Here is a 21797-nt window from a genome sequence, read left to right as displayed (position 1 = left end):
TTATATGTGGAGTTGGGGTCTCTGGTCGGCGATCAGGTCATGAAGGTGGGGCCTCTCCCAAATGGGATTAGTGCCCTGGTAAAACAGACCCCAGAGAGCTCCCTCCACCCTTCTGCCTTGTGAGCCGGGAAAGGGGCTCTCACCCGATACAGAATCCATAGCTTCCGAACGGAGGGCAATAGATGTCTGTTGTCTGTAAGCTCCTCAGCCCACGGTCGCCAGCGACAGATGCCCAGAGGGACTAACATGAGGTGTCGAGCTGGAGATGTCTGGAAGGCAAGTTTTTATGTTGGTCTGGAGCTTAGAGGACACGTCTGCCTGGAGATGAGATTTTCAAGGTCATCAGCACATAGGCGATTGCGACAGGAGCTGCGTGAATGCCCTTAGGTGCCATGTAGCCTGAGAGGCTGGGGGGCGGGGGGGCCGAGTGCAGACTCACGGTGGGGGGAACAGGAGTCTTGTTGCTGGCGCTAGACTCCTATTCCTTGATTGTCTCCCCTAGCCCCGGGTGCCCTAAAGTGACACATTCACTTTAAATGTATATATTATTTCCTGCTGGCTTTTTTTGTTTGTTTCTAATAAAAGGCCAATTTATGTAATGGGAACCAGAGTAACGTCTGGAAGAATTTATCCTCATAATGCCCATCTCAGCTTTTTAACTGCATTCGCTTTGGGCATGGGCCAGTCTCACAGATTTGGTGAAAGCTGGTCTCACCCCTTCCAGCAGGCTGATGGTGTCACCAGGTGGGAGTTTTTGCTGAGCGGGGAAGGGAGTGCCCTCTGGGAGGGAGAAAGAGGGGAGCTCCTATTTAAGTGCTCATTGTGCCAGGTACAGCACATTCTTCATCACCTAGCACCTAGGGCTCCACGTGAAGTGGGTGTTGTTCTCCCAGTTTTCCGATGAGAAAACCCGGCTCACTGTGTTGTTGGGGATCACACAGTTCATAAGGACTGTGGATCGCGTTCCAGAATTGCCTCTCGCCCTTTCAGACTATGTTTCCTATCTTCTGCCTTTCTTCAAACCTTTGCCCCGTGAGTCTTAACCAAGCGAGGCTGTGTCCCATAACCCTCTTCCAGGTCAGATAAAGTTTGGGCACATCCAGGATGGGGTTTAGGGACGTTAGGGCATAAGATGGGACCTGGGGTCCTCTGGGAAGACTGCTGGGTCTCCTTCCAGATACTGGCTACATTGCAAAGGGCAGCCCTGGTCCTCGAGTCTTTCCTTCCTGACATGTGGGTTCCTGTTCAAGACACAGAATCAGAATCTTTGAGATCTGGAAGAAATCACCTGCTTTTAAAAGATGTATTTACTTGGGACATCTGGGTGTCAGTCAGTTAAGCATCCAGCTCTCGATTTCACTCAGGTCATGATCTCAGGGTAGTGAGATTGAGCCCTGTGTCAGGCCACATGCGGTGTCTGCTTGGGATTCTCTCTCTCTCCCTCCCCCTTTGCTCCTCCCCCGCCCCAGCTTGCCTGCACATTTTATCTCTCTCTCTAAAGAAAAAAAAAAAAAAAAAGGAAAGGAAAGAAAGTATTTGTTCTATTAAAAAAGATAGTACACACCTACATACCCATGGAGCGACATCTAAATGTACAAAAGGAAATATGGTGAGAAGTAACTGTTGCCTTTGTCCCTAATTTAGCTGTCCGTGTTTTCCAGGGTGATAAATCAGTTTGGACTTCTTTCTTCCTTTTCTAACTCTGTGAGTTAGACCCTTACCGCATTTATGTTTACTCTTTATTGTGGTAAATATAAACACTTAACATGGTACCTTTTCTCTGGCTTTAGGCATTACAATATTTCAGCTATATAATATTAAATTTTATTAAATTATGTAAAATGTTAAATACAGCATTTTCTATTTATATTATAACATAGACTATTAAGTATTAAGATATCTTAGCTCTATGGTATTTTCTAGAGCCTATGGTTTTTTACCTCTTCTGTTATCAATAGTTGTTTGAGGTTGCAAAACTTTAAAATCTTAAGTGGATAACTTTTTATATTTTGTTTTTTTAAAAATACTTTATATTATATTATGATTAGAAAATGCTGGTTTATGTCAGTGACCCTGCTGGCAAGGCCCCTTGGAATTCCAGATACTTGGACACCACAGGATTAGTAATTGGCAATGGGCTCCAGCCCTGCACTCAGTCCCAGCTTCCAGTTGGGGTGGGCTGGTGCTTTTCTCGCCCATGGAGCAAGGGGTTAAGAAGTAACTACTTAATGATGCTTAAGACTTGCTTAATTCAGGCGATGACAAATTTTGTAACATTTTAAGTTTACTCTCTTTGTAACAGACCAAAAGATAAATATTGTTTTTCACTGACCTTACAGTAATAATATGTCACCCACATTCTGTGTTCTCAAATTTGTCATTCAGGCTTTCAGTCTCCTTCCTTTACTGATTTTTGAAGTCCAGTAACTGTCCCTGAGGTATGTCCTATTGTTGACAGTTGCCTTTTGTTTCTGTTATTGTTTCTTTCTAAGACGTATGCCATTTCAGTAAGTCTTTTTGAATTATGGAAAGTTTACGGAGCCTCCTTTCTTTGGAGTTGGGGATTCTCTCTCTTTCTAATTATTCATATGTTGGATTTCCTTTGTCTTGCATTACCTATGATTAATTACCATTTTCCCTCTAATTCTTTTGGTACTTAGTTCATTTGCATTTCATTTTCCTTAAGTTATACCTTCCATGGCCTTCATTAGGTTCCTATAAGATGTCTGTTTTCTATTTTGCTACCTCCAATATGGCCTTCGTCTCTGAGATTGTATTTTGCTAATTTCCCACTTATTTCCTGATCTCTGCTAGCTCAAGTCTCAATTCTTGTTTTCCTGGCAGATCTTCCCTGAATTTTTATATTACTTTGTGGAACTTTTGTTTTATAGAAGCAATTTCCTGGTCTGGTTTTACTTGATGGATTCATATTTTTGAGTGTGTGTGTGGCTATATATCGGGTCATACTTTCATATCTGCTTGTCTTCTGATGAGCGTTCCTTCGTTTTGTTCTTCTCTCGTATAGTTGTTTGCTTCTGTACCATCTCCCCCTACGCCCCCTCCTCCTTCCTTCCCTTCTTAGCTGTTTTTGCCTTTGGATGCGATGACTTCCAGGCTAGCAAGAATTCTCCTTATAAAATAGGACTGTATGAGGGATCAAGTTCCTTCACCAGAGGCAGGGGCCGAAGGGCTAGCTACAATGCAGAGACTCTTCCTTCCACTCTGCCTCAGCTGCACAGGGCTTCCTGGAAACATGGTGTGTGTGCTGCCCCCCGCGGCCGGCTCAACCACACACGCGCACACCAGTAACTGACTACCAGCCCTTCCCCTGGCTCTACAGCGGGCTGTGGATGTGACAGTTTCTTGGAAAACAAGCGTGTTCCTGACTGAGTCTGGTCTGAGGTCTGCAACCACGGACATTGTCTCTGTGTATCTCCCCCGCCCCCCACCGCCACCCCCATTTGACCTTCACTGGGTTGAACAGCTTTATCTCACATTTTACTGACTTTTCAGGTGTTACTATTTTCTATAAAAATGGAATGTGCATTATTTTGGTAATCTTCCTAGTTGCTTTGGGTGGTTATGATGGGAGAAGAGGACAATGTTGTCCTGTTGTTTGTCCTGCAAATTGGAAGTGAAAATGGGCCTTAAATCAATTAGTTAATAAGGCATATGTTACATATTAAGAGATAAGAAGGATGAATTGGACATTCTCTTCTTAAGAATCACACAATGTATTAATGTGGCCAAGAAATAACAAATATGAATGGAAGACTAACCCAGTAACAGGCAACAGAAGATGGCTTTCTAAAGAGACAATAAGATTTGGGGAATTTGGACAAAGGGAAAATCGTGGGGGTGTAGTGGTTGCGCCTAGAAATTTCCCCTGCTTTCTGCTTCTCCTCTCCAGAAAGGCTGCCAGCAACCAGGCTCTGACCAGGCTCTTCCCTCCTCTGCTCCCTGCTCTCCCTCCCTGGCTTCCCCTGCAGATGGTGAAAGAGAATGCCCCTTTGAGAGAAAAGGGTGGAGAAACATGGCATCATGAAATGTTTCCCAAACAGTGCCTGCCCCTAAGAATCACCTGGGAAGGTCATTACAGCAGACTCAGGATCTGCAAAGACCAGGACCTGTGTTTTTCACCAGGGCCCTTCAGAATATGAGCAAGCAGGCAATTTTGGAAATCCCTGGAACGATGCACACAGTGCTCTGCCGGATGGTGAAGGGGCTGTGCTTTACTTCTGCAGGGCTGCTAACTAGGTGTAGGGTTTGGATGCGTTTCAATGTATCCGAACCTCAAATTTCTTGTCTATAAAAGGAGGGAACTGGGCTTGATGGCTAAAAGCTCTTCCAACTTTAATATTCCATGATTCTCTAAAATACACAGAGCTGGTATAAAACACTGTAAGTCCCTTATAAAATGGCTAGAAAAAGAGAAGTGGGAGCAGGGGACTAAGGAAGGAAATAAGAGGGCGTTCCCCTTGCACACAAAGGGATTGGAATGAAGCCTTATTCTCCTGCTATGTTTGAAACACGAACTTGCAGGAGCAGAGCTTAAACTGGGCCAAAGTTCAGTAAGATTCCAGTTCTAAGTGATGGCGTTGGACCAGGAGCAGAAGATGCACCCATGATTTGTCTGATTTGTATTTAACTATTCCTTTTTAGAACATAAATTTTCTCAAAAGAAACCCTCAAAAGCACCAACAAGGTATTTTCTCTTTTCCCGGAGCGTGTGAAAACATGGGTCTCCACCTAAGTGAGATCCCGAGTTTCCCCTGGGTTGCCTTTTGGTAAGAATGGCCATTTTCTTACTTTAGGAGTTTGATTGACAGGTCCCTACTAAGGAGGGAAAATGAATCGCAAAGACAGACTTAAGAAACACTGTTCTTCCTGCTCTCTCTGGACTTCTGTTGCTCCAGGTGTTACAGGAAAAACAAATTTCTCCACTGCTCTAGTCCCTAATAATGGCATTATTAAGAACCCCAAGCACATCTGATATTGCTCCTCTCGAGCCTCGGGAGTGCCTTGCATTTATTGATGCGGTAGACACAAAGAGACCACATCTTGCTTTGTCTGAAGGACCTGAGTGCCCCTAATATTTTTATTTGTAGACACGGGGTATACTTGAAAGCAGGGGGGAGGGCAGGGAGCCGCGGAGAAGAAAACAGCCCAGGATCTGGCTGCCGATTGCCTTTTTTTATTCGCTTGGAAAGCCTGTGGGCTGCTCGATTGGTGATTTGGGTACTGCTTCTCCCTCCTCTCCGCAGCCCGGGCCTGCAGTGTTCAGTAGCACACGCAGAAGGTGGTGATTAGGCTGTGGATGCTAATTGGTTTGTCCCATCACATTTTCCTTGGAAGTGTAGCCGACTTGGAATTTTCAAGGGCCATGGGGGACTGGAACAGCATGCATAAAACTTCCTGCTTTTCTGAATTGTTTCCAAAGTTCCCCTGGATCAAAAGTGGGCTAATCCTGAAAGCAGGGGCCGGCGGGAGGTGGGTGAGATTTCAGTGGACGCAGGGGAGGAACGGGAAGGCTGGTGGGACATGAGCTTGTTGTGGCAAGAGCTCAGCAGGAGGCTGGAGAGAGCCCCCGGTGGTTCAGCTCAGTGGTGTGATGGTGGGTATTTGAACAACTCCGATCACGACAGACTCCAAGAGGCCCTACTTGCAAGGAAATTTCACTGCCGGAAAACTCCGTCTTCTGCAAGAGCTATGAGCCTTCCCCAGATGAGTCCAAGGAGCCTAAAAACCCTAATCCCCAAACCAGTTGCTCCTTATCACGCATGGAGAGAAGTCTGCAACCTGCACCGCGGCTTTCGAAGTGATGGATAGCAAGCTGTGAGGGCAAACTCCAGACTCGCAGCGGGGAGAAAAGACAGGTGCCCGAGAAGCCCATTCTGAGCCTGACACTGGCTACAGTAGCAGAGAGAGAGCCGTGAGCTGGAAAATCAGCGGGGGAAGACAGTACCCCAGCACAGAGAGGTCACTGGGAATGCACAGCACAAGAGAAATGACTTCCGTGTTGTCCAGGTTGACTCGGTCACCTTCATGGTTGCTCTCCCAGACCAGTGGGGAGCCTGGAGTCCCAGACCAGGGGGGCCTGGCTCTGGAGCAGGACCTTTGGCATGCGTGAGGTTCTGCCTCTTGTTTGTGCGGGCGCCCCGAGGCTGGCTGGCTTCCCCCACTCCTGCTTCCCCTCCTCAGCATCCAGGAGAGTTTCGACTTCACCCCAGCCCCTTGTGATGGCTTCTTTGATGCTGTTTACCCTGTCTCCATGGCTGCTAGCTCTTCCCTCTGTCTTCCCTTCCTCCCCGCCCATCCCCACCGGCAGCCCTGACCTCGGCCCCTTGGGGCCTCTGCGCACCAGGAAGTTTGAACAAGCAGCCCCTGTATGAGCAGGTGGGAAAATGTGGAAGGATGGATATCAATGACACTGCTTTTCACAGAAGGCACAAACTCAGAGCTTCAGCTGAGAGTGCAAAAGCAGAGTAGATCTCCCTTTTCCCGCCCTGCCCCGGGGCGCGGGGCCCTCAGTGGCCTCTGCAGGGTTACCAGAGGGTGCCTGCGAGAGTGGGAACGATTCAGAATGGGTAGGTGGACCGGAGTTCGAGCCCCAGCTCTGCCCCTGAGCCGTGGTCTGTTCTGGCAAACCCTATCACCTCTCTGAGAAGGGCGGGATGTAGCATGTTAATAACAACACCATTTGGGGCGTTTGTTACGGGGGAGGGTTGTGCTTGGCCCATTGTAGGCTCTTGAAAACATAATTCTTCGTTAATCCAGTCCTCACATATCTGAGCACCTCCCTCGTGCCGGGAGCTGCTCTAGTCACCGTGCGAGAATGAACAAAAAGAGTTCCTTTCTAGCACCTTCCTCTTTTCCCGAGCACCTGCCCCTTCTGCTGTAGTCACGTGGAAGCAGAGGGGGTAAGGCTGTCCTCTCTCTAAGAATCCCTTCTGCCCTTATGTGGAGGCTGTTCCCGCTATAGGAAGCTGGGGGCTGAAGGAAGCCCTCGCTCAGTGCCCTTCCGCCTGTCTATTCCAGGATTACAGGATGCTGTCCCCTCGCCTCTCAGTCTGTCTCTCTCTGCACACCTGTCTCTTGCTCTAATTCTCTCTTTCTTACACACACATGCACACACACGCGCACCACAACGACTGGGTCAAACCCGTGCTCCCCAGTGGAGCTTAACCCCTTCCGTGGCCTCTCGTGAGGTCCCTCCATGCATTCCCTCCAACAGCTGGTAAACACATTTCCCATGGCCAAGCCCCAGTCTGGACTTTTTTCCACTCAGCAGATGACCCTGCTTTTTGGGTTTCTAATAAAAATTTCTCACCGAATTCTCCAGGGTCTCAATTTAATCAGGATCCTGTATAGATCCTGTGCTGCTAAAAATCTATGATTAAATGCATTCCATTTGTTGTAAAGTTCCCAAAGTCCTTTGCTGCGCGTATCTCTAACCTCAAGATTTCTCGGCATCTCCAACCATTTCCTCCTCCTTGGTGCCTGGAGAGAGACAGGGCTCCGTGTAGCTTTTTGAGGGGAACCCTCCTCCCCGAGCTCCCCAGTGCTGTCCCCTGGTCCCTCGGAGCTGGTGCACATTCATTACTTTCCCATACCCCCTGTTCCATCAATCTCTCGCTCCTAGTTTGTCTACATTTTCCAGTCTTTGTTGACATAATCTAACATTATCGTAAGCTTACCTTTATTTTCACCCTGCTTCACGAACATATCCCCATTCTAATTTTCCCCTTTAACGACATACGCAAACTTTGTGAAAAGTCTTTTCAAGCAAATATATTTCACCAATGAATATGTAATTAATATACATATTTGTATATATACATATTTGTAAATATACATATTTGTATACATATGTATATATTAATATAGAGGATAACGAATGTTTTATTAAGCCAATAACAAAATATTTTACCAATATCCATTTTCTTAGCATTTTCTTTTTTTTTTTTTTAAAGATTTTATTTATTTATTTGACAGAGAAAGACACAGCGAGAGAGGGAACACAAGCAGGGGGAGTGGGAGAGGGAGAAGCAGGCTTCCCGCTGAGCAGGGAGCCCGATGCGGGGCTCGATCCCAGGACCCTGGGATCATGACCTGAGCCGAAGGCAGCCGCTTAACCGACTGAGCCACCCAGGCGCCCATTAGCATTTTCTTTTTAATACCTGTTATCTACTTTCACCATTTTAATAAAATATTTTTATGCCAGACTATAAGCTCTAAACTATAAAATCCAATGGCATTTTCTAGGATTTTTTTGTAGGTTTTCCTCCCACCGACCTTCTCAGCCACACATGACTGCTGATCACTTGTAAATGAAAACATCTCTCTAGGATGATTGTGTCATATTCTTGGTCTAACCCAGAGACTGGCAAACTCTTTCTGTAAAGGGCCAGATAGTAAACATTTTCAGCTTTGAGGACCATATGGTTATAGTCGAAACGACTCAACTCTGCCCTGTAGCAGGAAAACAGCCAGAGATGATATGTAAACAAGTTGGCATGACTGCGCTCTCAAAAACTGTTCACACGCAGATACTGGCCTCCAGCCTGTGGTCTGCAGACCCGGCTTCTTACTGAATTCTAGCTCATTCCTGGGGACCCTCCTTACCTCTACTTTACCACTTGTGATAGATTGAACTAAGGCGCTGCAGAGGATAGCCACGTCCTCATCTCTGGATCTTGCAAATGCTACTTTCTATGGTTAAGAAAAAAGAGAGAAAGAGAGGTCCTTGCAGACGTGCTTAAAGATCTTGAGGTGGGGAGGCTTTCTTCTGAATTATCTAGGTAGATCCCAAATGCACCCACATTTACCCTTACGAGAGAGAGGCAGACACATGCACCCAGGGGAGAGGGCAATGTGGACATGGAGGGAAAGTCTACATTTATGAGGCTTCATAACAAGGAATGCTAGTGGCCACCAGAAGAAGCCAGAGGAAGTGAGAGGCGGGATCTCCTGCTCCTTGCTGGGCGGCCCCAGAAGACTCAGGTTGAACTTTCAGCCCCCAGAACTGCAATAGAATACATTTCTGTTGTTTGAAGCCACCAGATCTGTGGAGGTTTTCATAGCCTCGCTAAGAACCGAACAGTTCATGGCCACTGATTGACCCTTACCTCACGTTCCGAACATCTTCCTCCTTTGAGGTTCTTGCCCTCAGGTCCTACCCTCACGTACTTTTCTTCTCCACCTTCAATGACCGAAGTCTTGAACATGCCCTCAAATTATTTCGGACTTCGGCTTCTGACTCATCCTTTTCTACCCTGCATCCAGCCATTGTCCTGTCGATTTAACACCCATGAGGATATCCAGTCTGATTCCTAGCGTCCAAACTCCTTGGTCAACGTGGCTCCAAGGAAGGTCTTTACCCCCTCACCGATACCACATCCCCGGCTTAATTGTCTGTTATGAACTGAATGTTTGTGTCCTCCAACCCCCTCCCCCAAATTTATATATCGAAATCCTAACCCCCAATTGGGGAAATCCTAACTCCAGGATTAGGAGGTGAGGCCTTGGGGAGGTGATTAGGTCATGAAGGGGAGCCCTCCTGAACGGAAATTGGTGCCTTTATAAAAGAGACCCCAGAGAGGTCTCTTGTCCCTTCCACCCTGTGAGGACGTACCAGAACTGTGAGCAATAAAGTTCTGTTGCCTGTAAGCCTCCCAGTCTATGGGATTCCTGTTATAGCAGACTAAAAGGATGAAGACAGAAGCAGGATTACCCCCCATGTAGAATGTGCAATACTGAGAAATCATTCTCAGCACACCCTTCCTGAGATCACCTCACGTCTCGACCTTCTCATTCCTCTTTCCAGGCAAGCGCTTTCCCTTCTTGGACTCACATCTGTCATATGCTTCTGAAAGGCAACATAAATGAGATGTCCCGGTGTCAGACTCTTACTCACTGTGGGAACTATGGCAAATTACTTAATGTCTCTGCGCCTCCATTTTCTTGTCTTTAATCATGGAAGGGTGTAATTACAGCTGTGACCATGAAATGACGTCACATGTAGAAAAGGCTCAGGACAGGACGTGGCCTGTGGTTAATGCTCTGTACGTTTTCACTGTTATTATGGGAGAATCAAAGCATCTCAGGTGGTTGAAAAGTGCGAGATCCAGCCTTGCCATGTTTGAAATCTCCTATAAGGTTCTTGGTAAATATTCATACAACTCCTTCAATGCCCCGAGTGAAAGGAGACTCAGCACCTTTACAGGTAATTCATTCTCTCATTGGAGAGTTCTGGATATTGTAATGCTCTCCTTTATCTTAAGGAAACCTCCATCCCCCTGAAATAGCTATTCATTATTTCTGGAAAGGTTTCTTGGGGCCATTTTGGATAAGTCTATTTCCTCTTCCATTAGAGAGCCTTTTTAATATTTGAAGATAGCCAGGATGCCTCTTTCCCCTTCATATTATGTTCTCCTATGAGCTAAACAGCCGCATATCTCTAACGGGTCCCCCTATGATGTGGCTTATGTCCCCTGACCACGTAGACGTAGAAGGTCACATAAGCTGTCCTTACTCTAGCAAGATCCCATTATCCTTACAACAGATGGATTAGGAACAACTAGTTATGTTGCTTAACAGCAGAGAACAGGAAAATTCTATTTTAGCTCTTTGGAAATCATAGTTCGCATGCAAGAATGGTAATTCTCTCTTTATCCAATGTCATTCAGGAACAAACTGTTCTACATTTGAGAATTTTCCAAATAATTTAACATTAACCTTTAAAGTACCAACTTCTTTTTTTTTAGTAACCATTCCTTTTGCAAGTGAGATCTGAATACTTCCCAAATTCTAAAATCTTATGGTAGGTGCTAGCAGTGCATCAAAATTATGGAACACATAGTCCTTACCACCTGACAGCTTAAAAACCTGAGTCAGGGACATACATGCACACAAATCATCATAGAGCTTGGCAGCAGTGATCCATGTCAGTTGGGGCAACCAGAAAATGCACCCAAGATGTAGAGGAGGGGAGACCACCGTGGGCAGAAGTGAACAGGGCGGCAGCATTTCTCCATCAAGGGGGAAGAGAGAATGGCCCTCCAAAAGGACTCGAGTCCTAACAGGTGGAAATGGGAAATATAACATGACAGAAGTGGCACTGGAGTGGTCAATGGTGGATATGTCCAAGAAATGAGGGGACATAAAGTCAAGTCGGGAAACCGAGGAGTAGCACAGAGGCATTGAGTGGTAACACTTCAAGTGTTATGATCCGGATCTTGTTTGTACTGGGGGCACAGCGCTGAGTGAGCGCAACCTGGCTTTAGGTCTGGCAGTGCTTATAGACTATTGGGACAAGGAGGAAGAAGGCAAATATTGCACAGATTTGCACAAATAAATTTGTTATACTTTTGATGGTTCTGTGAAGGAAAAATACAAGCTGTTGTGAGAATGGATAACAGCATATCCTGCAGAATCAGGGAAGGCTTCCTGAGGTCGCCATTTCATCTGGGAGGTAGTAGCCATAGGCTGGGTGCTAGAGGAAGGTGGGAATGAAGGAACATTGGAAACCCCAAGAATCTCATGGATAACGTCCCTGAGGCAGGATAGAGCACACCCTATTGGAGGAACACTACTCCAGACTAGTGTTCAGAGAGCAAAGAGGAGAAAAGCAGGCTAAGGGTGGGGCATCCAGTTTTGGATGTTCATCCTAACAGCAGTAGAGTTGATACACTCTAAGCAGGCCCCGTCAGAATCAGATTTGCATTTTTTAATAATGTTGTGTGGTCAGAAAGTTGGAGGGGCATGATAGGTTTGCCATCAGGGTAAATGAGCTTGCCTAGGGAATGAGTGTTGCATCAGGGGGTAGAAAAAGAACCTTAAAAACTCTGATGTTTAAGAGTCAGAGGATAAAAGAGCAGCCAAATATGGAGATCTTGGAAGACCGGGGACCATGGAATGTCATGAACCTAACCAACAAGATCAAGACGTCATTTTGGCATCTCCTTCCGACTCAGATACAGCCTTCCCAACAAAGACGTTGTAGACCCATGAAGCTAAAAGTCGCCTCTCCAGGTCCTAAAACTCTCGATATTCCTTTTTGCTTTTCCTTCCTAAGACTCTTATTACTCACTAGCCAGAAATATGTATTTTTTTACAAACCTGTCCTTTCTATAGACTACAAGCTCCTAATGTCAGAATCTATTTCTTATTCATTCTTCAATCACCAAAGCACCTAATAGAGATTTGCACACAATGAGTACTTAGTTTTTATTGAATAAAAGAATGATCTAATTTGTGCAAAATGAAGATAAATTGAAGTTATGATCAAGAAGGATGGCTGAGGAGAGAGACCACACACCAGGTACAGAAGTACCTCAGTGGGGCTTCGGGAAGCAAAGATTAATGGCAGTACAAATAAGAGGAAGGATGGCTTTCTAAGAGAAATTAATAGGGTTAGGTGATCTCATCCCATTGTATGGTTTAAATGCTTTTATATATTGATGATACCTTATTTACATATCCAGACTTTGCCTCTCCTTTGAGCTCCAAATTCATATATTCAGCTGTTGACTTGGTGCGTCCACATGATTCTCCCATCCTAGGTTCTGTTCTCCCTCTAGTCTTCCCTACGTCCTTTGCTGTCATCACAATAATGACTTGCTCAGGAATCATGTCGACTCTGGACTTTCTCTTGTCTCATCTTCCCTGGGCCCTCCCCTCCCACTTGGCCCCATATCGAGCCCACAAGTGAATCTGGCTCTATATTAAATTATATTCTAAAGTGGACTTTTGTCGTCACCTCCCACTCTAGCTATCTTTGGCTTGTCATCTTTCCTCTGGAATAACTTAGAAGCCTCCTGACCAAGGGCCTTTTTTCTTGCCTCTCTTGTCTTTGTGTAGTCAGTTCTTCCAACAGCAACCAATGATCTATAAATGTAAGAGCATAGCATCTAACTGCTTAAAGCCCTTTAGCCCTTGCCACTGTGCATAGACAAAACTCAGGATCCTGAGCTGGCGACTGCCTACCTACCTCACCGACTTCATCTAAGTGTCTCTCGACATCCCTCCCTCCAGCTAGCCCTTCTCCGTTGTGGTTCTTTGAGAGAATTAGCCATAGAGCCCTAAGCATGCCTTGTGCATAATGGCTTCTCTCTGGAGCATCTAGAATGGTATCACACTTGAGAGAGCTGAGAAAATTGTCACTCAGGTCAATTCCCGCAGGGCTTAATTCTGTTGGCAATCCTGGTGGAGAAAGCCTTCCAGATTTGTAGACACAGAGATGTTCTTCTTGTTCCTTGAACACCAATACCTGCCTTCAGGCCTTTGCATTTGCTCTTTCCTTTGCTGGGACTTCACTTTTCCTGTAACCTCCAAGAGCTGGCTCCTTGCCGTCATCAAAACTCAGCTCAAAAGTTTCAAAAGTTCAAGTGTCACTTCCCAAAAAGGCTGCCCAGACCCACCCTTTATAAGGTAGCTCCATCTGCCTAGTCTTCTCTGTCCATTGCCCTCATAAATTACATTGCGAACATAGTCATTTTTTGTTTCCTTAACTAGATTAAAAATAGTATAGCACAGATCAGATGTGCACAAATGTAGCCTTCCACATTTCTCTTTAATGGGATCATGTGTCTTAATTTTGCATCTGTCGTAGACACCACCACAACTAAGTCTAATCCCGGGTAATACAGTCAGTCACAGTTTACCTCCATCGATTCTGATCTGGATGTCAATGTTCAGTCTTTCCTTCGGCCTCTGTTCCTCCCTCTCGATCCCTCCTTCCGAGGTGGCCTTTGGGACTCACACCCTTAGGATGCTTGGAAAGGCCTCCCCTCAATGTCTGGCCAAGAGGAGGTCCGCTGTGCTTGGTCTTTGAGCCTCAATGTGTGTGCATTAGCTGCAGTTACCTGTTGTCCTTGATGCAACCTATGGTCATCAGAAACACATTGTTTTTTTTTAAATCTTCTCTGAACATACAATTTGTCTCTTCCAGTTTGCTTGTCTTCGCCGTTTGGCCGCCATCCTTCCTTTCTTGGGAAGCTCAGGGATGCTCTATTGCTACCTTGGCATTGAAAGTGCCTAGGATGGATGTAGCTGTGCTTGAGGGCTGGTCTGAGTGGCAGCGCACGGTCCTTGGATCTCTCGTATCAGTCAGGATAGGCTAGGTCAGATCAGTGGCGTAAAGAAGTACTGGTTCGTTTTCGCTCATGTGACATATCCTCCAAGCGCCAGCAGGGTTTGCTCCTAATCCCCCCAGGACCCAGCAGGTGCAGCCCCTGGCATCTCCAACATGACACGTGGCATTTCCACTCACATTTGATCGACCAAAGCAAACCACATGGCCACTCCTAACTTTTAGGATGAGGCAAATACAATCCCACAGCAGGCCCAGGAAGATTTCCGGGGAGGAGTGCTAAGTGCTAATGACCCCCGCAGCGGTCTTGCTTGACCCCTGCCTCATTGTACCTCCACAGGGGGCTCTTAAGCCGAAGGTGCATCAGGGCCACTGGAGGGCTTGATAGAGCTCCGAGCCTCACCCCAGGGTTTCTGATTCAGTAGGTCTGACGTGGGGCCCCAGTGTGCATTTCACAGATGCAGGTGACGCTGGTGGCAGGGGGAGCATCTTGGAGAGAGCCGCTACTCTAGCGCTCAGAAGCTCTGTTGGTCGTGAGACCTCTCTGAGAAGAGGTGGCTGCCGGAGACTGCATCCTGGGAGTAAATTCATCCTTGCAATGCCTTCCAGAAACCAGGAATTCCCCAAGAGCTTCTGTGATCCCGGCACCTCCCACCACACGCTGGTGCTCCGGGGATTATGCTCTGGTCCGCCTTCCATGTCCAGGCAGTAGACCTTAGTCACATCCAATTTTCTCTCCAACACATGTTTAAAAAGCAAATATTGACAATTAGTTTCTATTCTACAAAGTACCATACAGAGGCTTGATTCCCTTTGCTGGTGATCTTGAAGAGGTTTAGAGAGCAACTGACACAATTTATTAGGAGCAAACACAATTTATTACTGTGAAGTACATACAGTGTAGGTTAGGTCAGGAAAAGAATTCCATAAGGAAGTTGCTTTAATAAATAAAAAAAAAAAAGATTCTGTTTGAAGGGGTTTTTGTGAATTGTCAACATTGGCACGGTTTTTGTGGATTGTCAACATCGGCGCTGTAATTCATTTGCAACACAGAGAAAGATTTTGCTAAGGTGAAAATTTACCCAAGCTTTCCCGAATGCCACATTATGGGAGTATGCTGTGGTAGGTAAGGAGTGGCTCTATCACAGGTCCCATCGGACACACTTGAGTTGGGATGTAGAGACGCAGTGTTCGTGAGGGTAGCTCTATTTCATCAGAGTAGGATCCCCCCACCCCCCGTGTGAATCGTAATACGCTGAAATGCCAGGTGCTTTCTGCAACATTTGGTGAAGCCAGCTGATGTTTTTAAGTAGATGTTTATCACCTCTCCACTCAGTCCTCCACTCGGGCTGGAGGAGAGGGCTGGGGTGCAGAGAATCACCTGATGACTCTGTGACAACATTCTTTTCGAGAATGTTAAGAGAGTGTTCCTCACCACTAAGACACAATGGTTTTTACTTTTATAATAGCTTTTGCTTCTCATTATGCAATAATACATATTCATTGTAGAAAGTTTAGAAAACACAAGACAAAAATCCACCTTTAATTCTATCACTGAGCAATATTGCTAAATATTAGTTTATATTCTTTTATTCTTTTTTCTCCTTCTAGTTATAAACATGTCTCTTTAAAAAAAAAGGCAAAATGGTAATTTACATAGTTAGGTAATCTACTTTTTTTTTAAGACCAATATATCGGCAACTTTCCCCCAAATCATTAAATATTATTCTACACAAATAATCACTGCACTGAATTCTATGTCAATAAATATTTTGAGTTTTATTGAAAAGAAGACAATGCACTAGACTTACTTAAGTCACTCACTGGGAAAGAGCTTTCTGGGTAATTCATGATTTAAAGTGCAGGACATGTGATACATTAAAGGTCATATTAGAATTTTTAAATCCTTTTACTATCACTAGTCTCGGGGCGCCTGGGTGGCTCAGATGGTTAGGCGTCTGCCTTCGGCTCAGGTCGTGATTCCAGGGTCCTGGGATCGAGCCCCGCATCGGGCTTCCTGCTCAGCAGGGAGCCTGCTTCTCCCTCTCCCTCTGTCTCCCCCCTGCTCATGCTCTCTCTCTCTCCGTATCTCTGTATCTCAAATGAATAAATAAAATCTTTAAAAAAAAAAAAAAGTACTATCACTAGTCTCCATGATATCTACCAAATTATTTTGTAGTAGTAATTTCCTGTAACAAGGAGCTGCAAGAATTTAATGCAGAATCAAATTCCTAAGATTTGCAGAAAGTTTGAGGTAAGTCTAAGCGCCATAGGACTTCTCAATACTTGCATTCTTAAAAGTGTTGCAGTGCTATGGGATAGAAGATATCTCAGAACAGCACTCAGTTTACTCTAACCCATTTGCTTTACTTTTTATTTTATTTTTTTAAAAGATTTTATTTATTTATTTGAGAGAGAGAATGAGATAGAGAGAGCATGAGAGGGGGGAGGGTCAGAGGGAGAAGCCGACACCCTGCTGAGCAGGGAGCCCAATGCGGGACTCAATCCCAGGACTCCAAGATCATGACCTGAGCTGAAGGCAGATGCTTAACCAACTGAGCCACCCAGGCGCCCTAACCCATTTTCTTTAATCCATATGCCTTAATCTGAAGCATCCATGTACATGAATCTTCACAGATTTTATCTCTGGTTTTTTAATATCTTTAAAGAAGATCCTACAATTATATTTGCTAGTACCTGTGTGGGTTGAGTACCCTCTACTGTCTGTGAATGCTTCGTATCTCCCATGTAATTGAAATCCCTCCTGCTGCACTTTTGCTACCTTTCTCCTCCTTTTTAATGGGGAGGAAGAACAGCTGGTCACTAATTCTCTCTCTCAAAAGGCTTCTCACTCGTCCAAGAGTATAACTTGCCGAGTAGAATAGACATCCAGTTGGGTTTCCATGCATTCCAGCTGAGATGATTGTCAACATGTCAGAACAGGACACCTTGGGTATCAGGATCATTTCCATTGAATATTTATTCTCCCCACTGGGTGTCTGGCACTCTAAACAAAGTGTTTACTGGGAAAGTGATCTTTAGATTCAGTGAGACCAGTGTCACTTAACATGCTACCTGAGTCTTAATTGTAGTATATTTGACACCGCTGAAAGTGACAAAATGAAACCATTTAGAAGTGCCGACTTGCCCTTCTGTGTTTACTCAGCACGGGAGGCCTAATTGTGGTGTTGACAACCCATGGCTTTTACTTCACTGACTCATTCTGTGCTCATTTGAAAAGTTCATTATAGTTTTCATGATGCCATTGTTTCTCCTTCCATGTTTTTAGATGGAATGGGGGCCTTAACCTTATCATGTTTGAATGTCTTAACCTTACTGAAAAGAAGTGGTGTTGGCTTATTTACCTGTCAGCTTTTTACCTCTGAGAGAGGAAAATCTTTTGTCTAGGACACATGCAAGGGTTCCCCCCAAACTCTCAGAATCCCATTAGCTACTGTATTAGAGTGAATAGAGCATAAATCACATTGGCATTTCACTCCAGTTCATTTCCACCATCTTGTTATTGGATTTAGAGTGACTTTTATACGTTTAGGAAATAACTACCTGCTCTAATTTTCAGACTGAATCTTTTTCCTCCTATTAGTTTGTATCCCACTCCCTATTTAAGCCGTTAATAAGTGCATGAATTAATAACAACCGATATTATAGAGTCTCTCTATGTGCCTGGCATAGTTATAAATGTTTCCAAAGACAAACTCAACTAATTCAATTCCCTTTTCCTAAAAAAACTCTCTGAGGTGGAGACTGTCCTTACCCCTTCCTTATAGACAAGGAAAGTCTTTAATTAGAATAGACAACTTGTCCAAAGGTACACAACCAGGTTGTCCACATTGTGGTCATTGTCTTAAAATAGGGCTAGACTTGAAAAATGAAAATCTTTAAGGGAACTTAGAAAAGTAAAGGCTTAGATGAGAGAGCTGGGTGGATGATCAAGACAAAGAGCTCCCCTTTCTGCCCTGGAGAAAAAGATCTCCCTGGGCTGGTGGAATGGCCATGGGAAAGGGCATGAGATAAGAGCAGGATGTTCCTGCAACCTGCTTCTCCTTCCCTGGGGAGTTCTGGGGAGGCACGAAGCTTGAGGCAGACAGGAACAAAGAAATGGGCTCAGAGATCCCAGGGCCTCACACAACCTAGACATAGCAGGAAGAATTCTCAGGAATCTCAGAAGCTCAGGAAACAGAGCTGAGAGCTGAGCTGTTCCATGGCCCAATGTGGACTAACGGCCCACAGTCAGAGGCCATGGACATCTCAGCACACACCTGCAGAGATGAGGTGACCCAGAGATCCATAAACCTTCTCCAGGGCTCTCCACCACATAGCTCCCCAGAACTTAGACCCAACCCCCAGGAAATATAACATCGACAGTGGTTAAGATTCTACTGTCCTAGTGGAGTGCTGGCTTAGAATTAGAAATTAGGGGGGCAGGGCATCTGGGTGGCTCAGTCGGTTGAGCGTCTACCTTTGGCTCAGGTTGTGATCCCAGGGTCCTGGGATCGAGTCCCGCTTTGGGCTCGCTGCTCTGCAGGGAGCTTGCTTCTCCCTCTTTCTTTCTCTCTCTCTCTCTCTGTCTCTTATGAATAAATAAATAAAATCTTAAAAAAAAAAGAAATTAGAGGAGGTGACTTTCTTGCACACCTGACCCTACAAATGTTGGGGAGCTGAACTGAATGTATCTGATGCATCCATATAAAGTTTTGCTGCTTCTATAGAACCATTGCTTATAAACAAGCTTACTTTCCTTTCTTCTGTGGAGGAGAAAAACTTTTCCTCCACCCTCTTAGGGTCCCTGCCTTGGTCTGAAATTGGACTGACAAGGACAGATTCACAGGACAAAAGCACACACACGTATTTAATATGTGACACTTTATAAGGAAGTGAAGACACAAAGAAAGAGTTAAACGTGTTTCTATGCTAGGTTTGATGACGACTGGGCAGTCCTGGAAAGATATGATAGGTTAAGGAGTGTTAGGCAAGGGCAGTAAACTGGGGGAAACTCAACAGGTCCTGTTGGCTCAGCTTCTTTGTGTCATCCCTCCATCTTGGAAAGAGGATGCACCTTTCCTCTGGGGATGGCGAGGGCACCTCTCACATAAGGGTCCTCTGACCCGTACCAGAGAAGGGGCAGGTGGAGTCCATTTCTCAAAGTCCTTCAGCTCAGAATGTTCAGTATTCCAAGGTGCCATAGTTTGGGGTGGCTTGTTCTGAACCCCCTCACTTCTCTTCCATAATAATTGCATAATTATTTTATGATTGGTTAACTGATTTGTAATACTATACACTCTTTATGTAATTAATTGCTAATCAGGAGTATTAACTGTGGGACCAGTTCAGAGAATCTGAGTGACTAGTAACATTTGGGAAGCCTACCCTTAAGAGTCATATCCTAGCACAAAGGTTGGTATCACTCAAATAAAGCTCAAATGATAAACTGTGCTGTCAGAAGTCACGACAGTGGTTGTTCTGGGTTGGGGGGAGGAGAGTTATTGGAAAGGAGGGAGTGAGGGTGTCTGGAAAATGATTGTTATGGGCTGAATTGTGCCCCTCCAAAAGAGATGTTGAAGCCTTAACCCCCAGTACCTGGGAATGTGACCTAATTGGGAAATAAAAGTTTTTGCTGATGTCATCAGGTTAAGGCTCATCATCAGAGTGTCCTCAAAAGAAGAAAAGAGGACACACAGGGAGAAGCTCATGGGAAGAGAGAGGCAGAGACTGGGGGGACGCATTGACAAGCCAAGGAACCCCAAGGATTACCAGCCGTCCCTCCAGCTAAGGGAGAGGCCCACAATAGACAGCTTCCAGAAAGAACCAGCCATGCTAATGCCTTGACTGGGGACGCCTAGCCTCTAGAACTGTGAGACTTGAGCCCTTTGTTTCCGTAGCTGGCCATGTTCTGTCCTTAACCTGGGTGCTGCTTAGATGGGAGTTTTCCGTTTGCGAAAACTTGGAGAGCTGCACATTAGGAACTGTGCACTCTTCTTTCGTGTACGCTACTCCAACAAAAAGGCAAAAGTATATCTCACAAAGCATATGCTTGGGTGGCGCCGAGGGAAAGGCTCTTTCTTGTGCTTAGTTGACGGAAAGAATGTCATGGCTCTGTTGCCCCTTCCTTGATGTGTTTTGAGGAAACCATGTGGGAAAGTGATAAAATGATTTTAAAAAGATGGTAAAATAGAAGGGCGCAGAGGAACGGAGTGTAACCGAGAGGGTTCACATTACGGCAGAGGAAGACTCCTCTTCAGAAGGTGAATGCAAGAAAACAATAGTTTGCAAATTTAAAGGAAATTTGATTTCTCTCTTAAGAGCTTATCTGTTCACGGGACCGACACTTTTAGGTCAGCTGTAATTACAGCTAGTTCTTTGCCAGACCCTTCACTAATGAGGCTCTTCGCACTCCTATTAGGGGCTGGCTTTGTTTCCTGAGAGGTGGCCCTGGTTTTTCATGGAAGCTTCCACACATATGAGACAAGGGGAGTGGAAGGAAAGTCTGAGAACCCAGAGCCACAGGGAGCCTCTTCAGGCACTGGAAACACTTGGTAACTTTCCTTAGAACTGTCACTGTATTAACTTCTAACCCATTAAACTCACTTACAGGATAGCTTTAGTCAATGAAGCAGGAGATGGCCTTTTCTTGGCCTCTCCAATTCCAATTCCAGCAAAATGAATGAAACACAAAAAGTTCACAGGGGAGGCGGCTGGGGGGGGCAGTGTTGGGAGCTGGTGTCGGGAAGAGCTTTTAACTTATCTTAACATTACTGTCCTTTCCCATTTCAACTTTTATCTGCTCATTAGTTCCTTAAAGTTTGCTCATCCATCCATCAAAAAGAAGAAAAAGAAAAGAAAAAACCAAATGATGTGTGAAGAGATCTTCTAGGTGTTGCTAGGTCTGGAATGTCATCTCCTAAATTTGTCTAAACATGATGGACTTCTCATCGGGGACAGAAGGGCTCCTTTTCATGAACGGTTAATAGTCATTTGTGCTTTTTTAAAAGCACTTATGTATGAAATGGCTTTAGAAGTATTTGAAATAATTTCTGTTTCTGAACAGAAGGAAAGGGTAACTATCCCAAAACATTGGTCTTTACAAATGACGAAGTGTGTTTAAGGCTACTTTTTAATGATTGCACAAAGTAAAGATGTTTCAGATCGTGAGATATCACCCACCCAATCTCACAGAACTTTTCCCTGGAATGTGTCATGTTAATTTTGTGCATGGGCCAAGAGCCAAGTATTAAATAAAGGAACCAGAGCTTTGATTACAAAGAATACAAGTTTATTGGTCACAAGAATTTGTGTCTGTTTACTAAATTCGTACATAGGACCCTGCTCAGATGTTTGCAAACTCATTTCTATTAACTTCCAAACAGGAACTTGATTCTTTAGAGGGAAAGGGGCGATACTGATTAGAAAGGTTTCCTTCAATTGACTAATAGGCTCAAAGTGAAGAAAAGCATCACTACTGCGGAATCCAAATAGAGTTAGCATTCAGTCTACATCAAAGATACCATTCATTCATTCGTTTATTCATTCATTCATTCATTCAGATAACTATCAACAAGGACATTAGTATAAAAGATGAGAAAGATTAAGTTCTCACACCAAAATCTCAATAGTCCTGTAGGAGATATAAACATAAGTTTAAGGCAATTTAAATACTTAAATACACTTCCAGACAGAACATGAAGTT

At 44.9% G+C, this 21797-nt stretch overlaps 1 protein-coding gene across 3 annotated transcripts in view; it reads left to right on the top strand.

The window, feature by feature from the left end:
* The window catches only part of LOC118518013 (uncharacterized), a 187478-nt gene extending 166097 nt beyond the window's left edge, over positions 1-21381 (top strand). For all 3 annotated transcript variants that reach the window (XR_013446853.1, XM_036064437.2, XM_036064418.2), the window contains one exon: positions 20903-21381. Coding sequence is in view for 1 of the 3 variants with exons in the window: in XM_036064437.2 (XP_035920330.1) it covers positions 20903-20984 (82 nt within the window). In the remaining 2 variants the exon portion in view is untranslated. The remainder of the gene's footprint in view (positions 1-20902) is intronic.
* The last annotated feature ends 416 nt before the right edge of the window (positions 21382-21797 follow it).

This window comes from Halichoerus grypus, chromosome 4 (assembly GCF_964656455.1).
Source record: "Halichoerus grypus chromosome 4, mHalGry1.hap1.1, whole genome shotgun sequence".
NCBI classification, from domain to species: Eukaryota; Metazoa; Chordata; class Mammalia; order Carnivora; family Phocidae; genus Halichoerus; species Halichoerus grypus.
The sequence above is the reverse complement of the archived record's forward strand: the minus strand, read 5'-3'. Positions and strand labels throughout refer to the sequence as shown.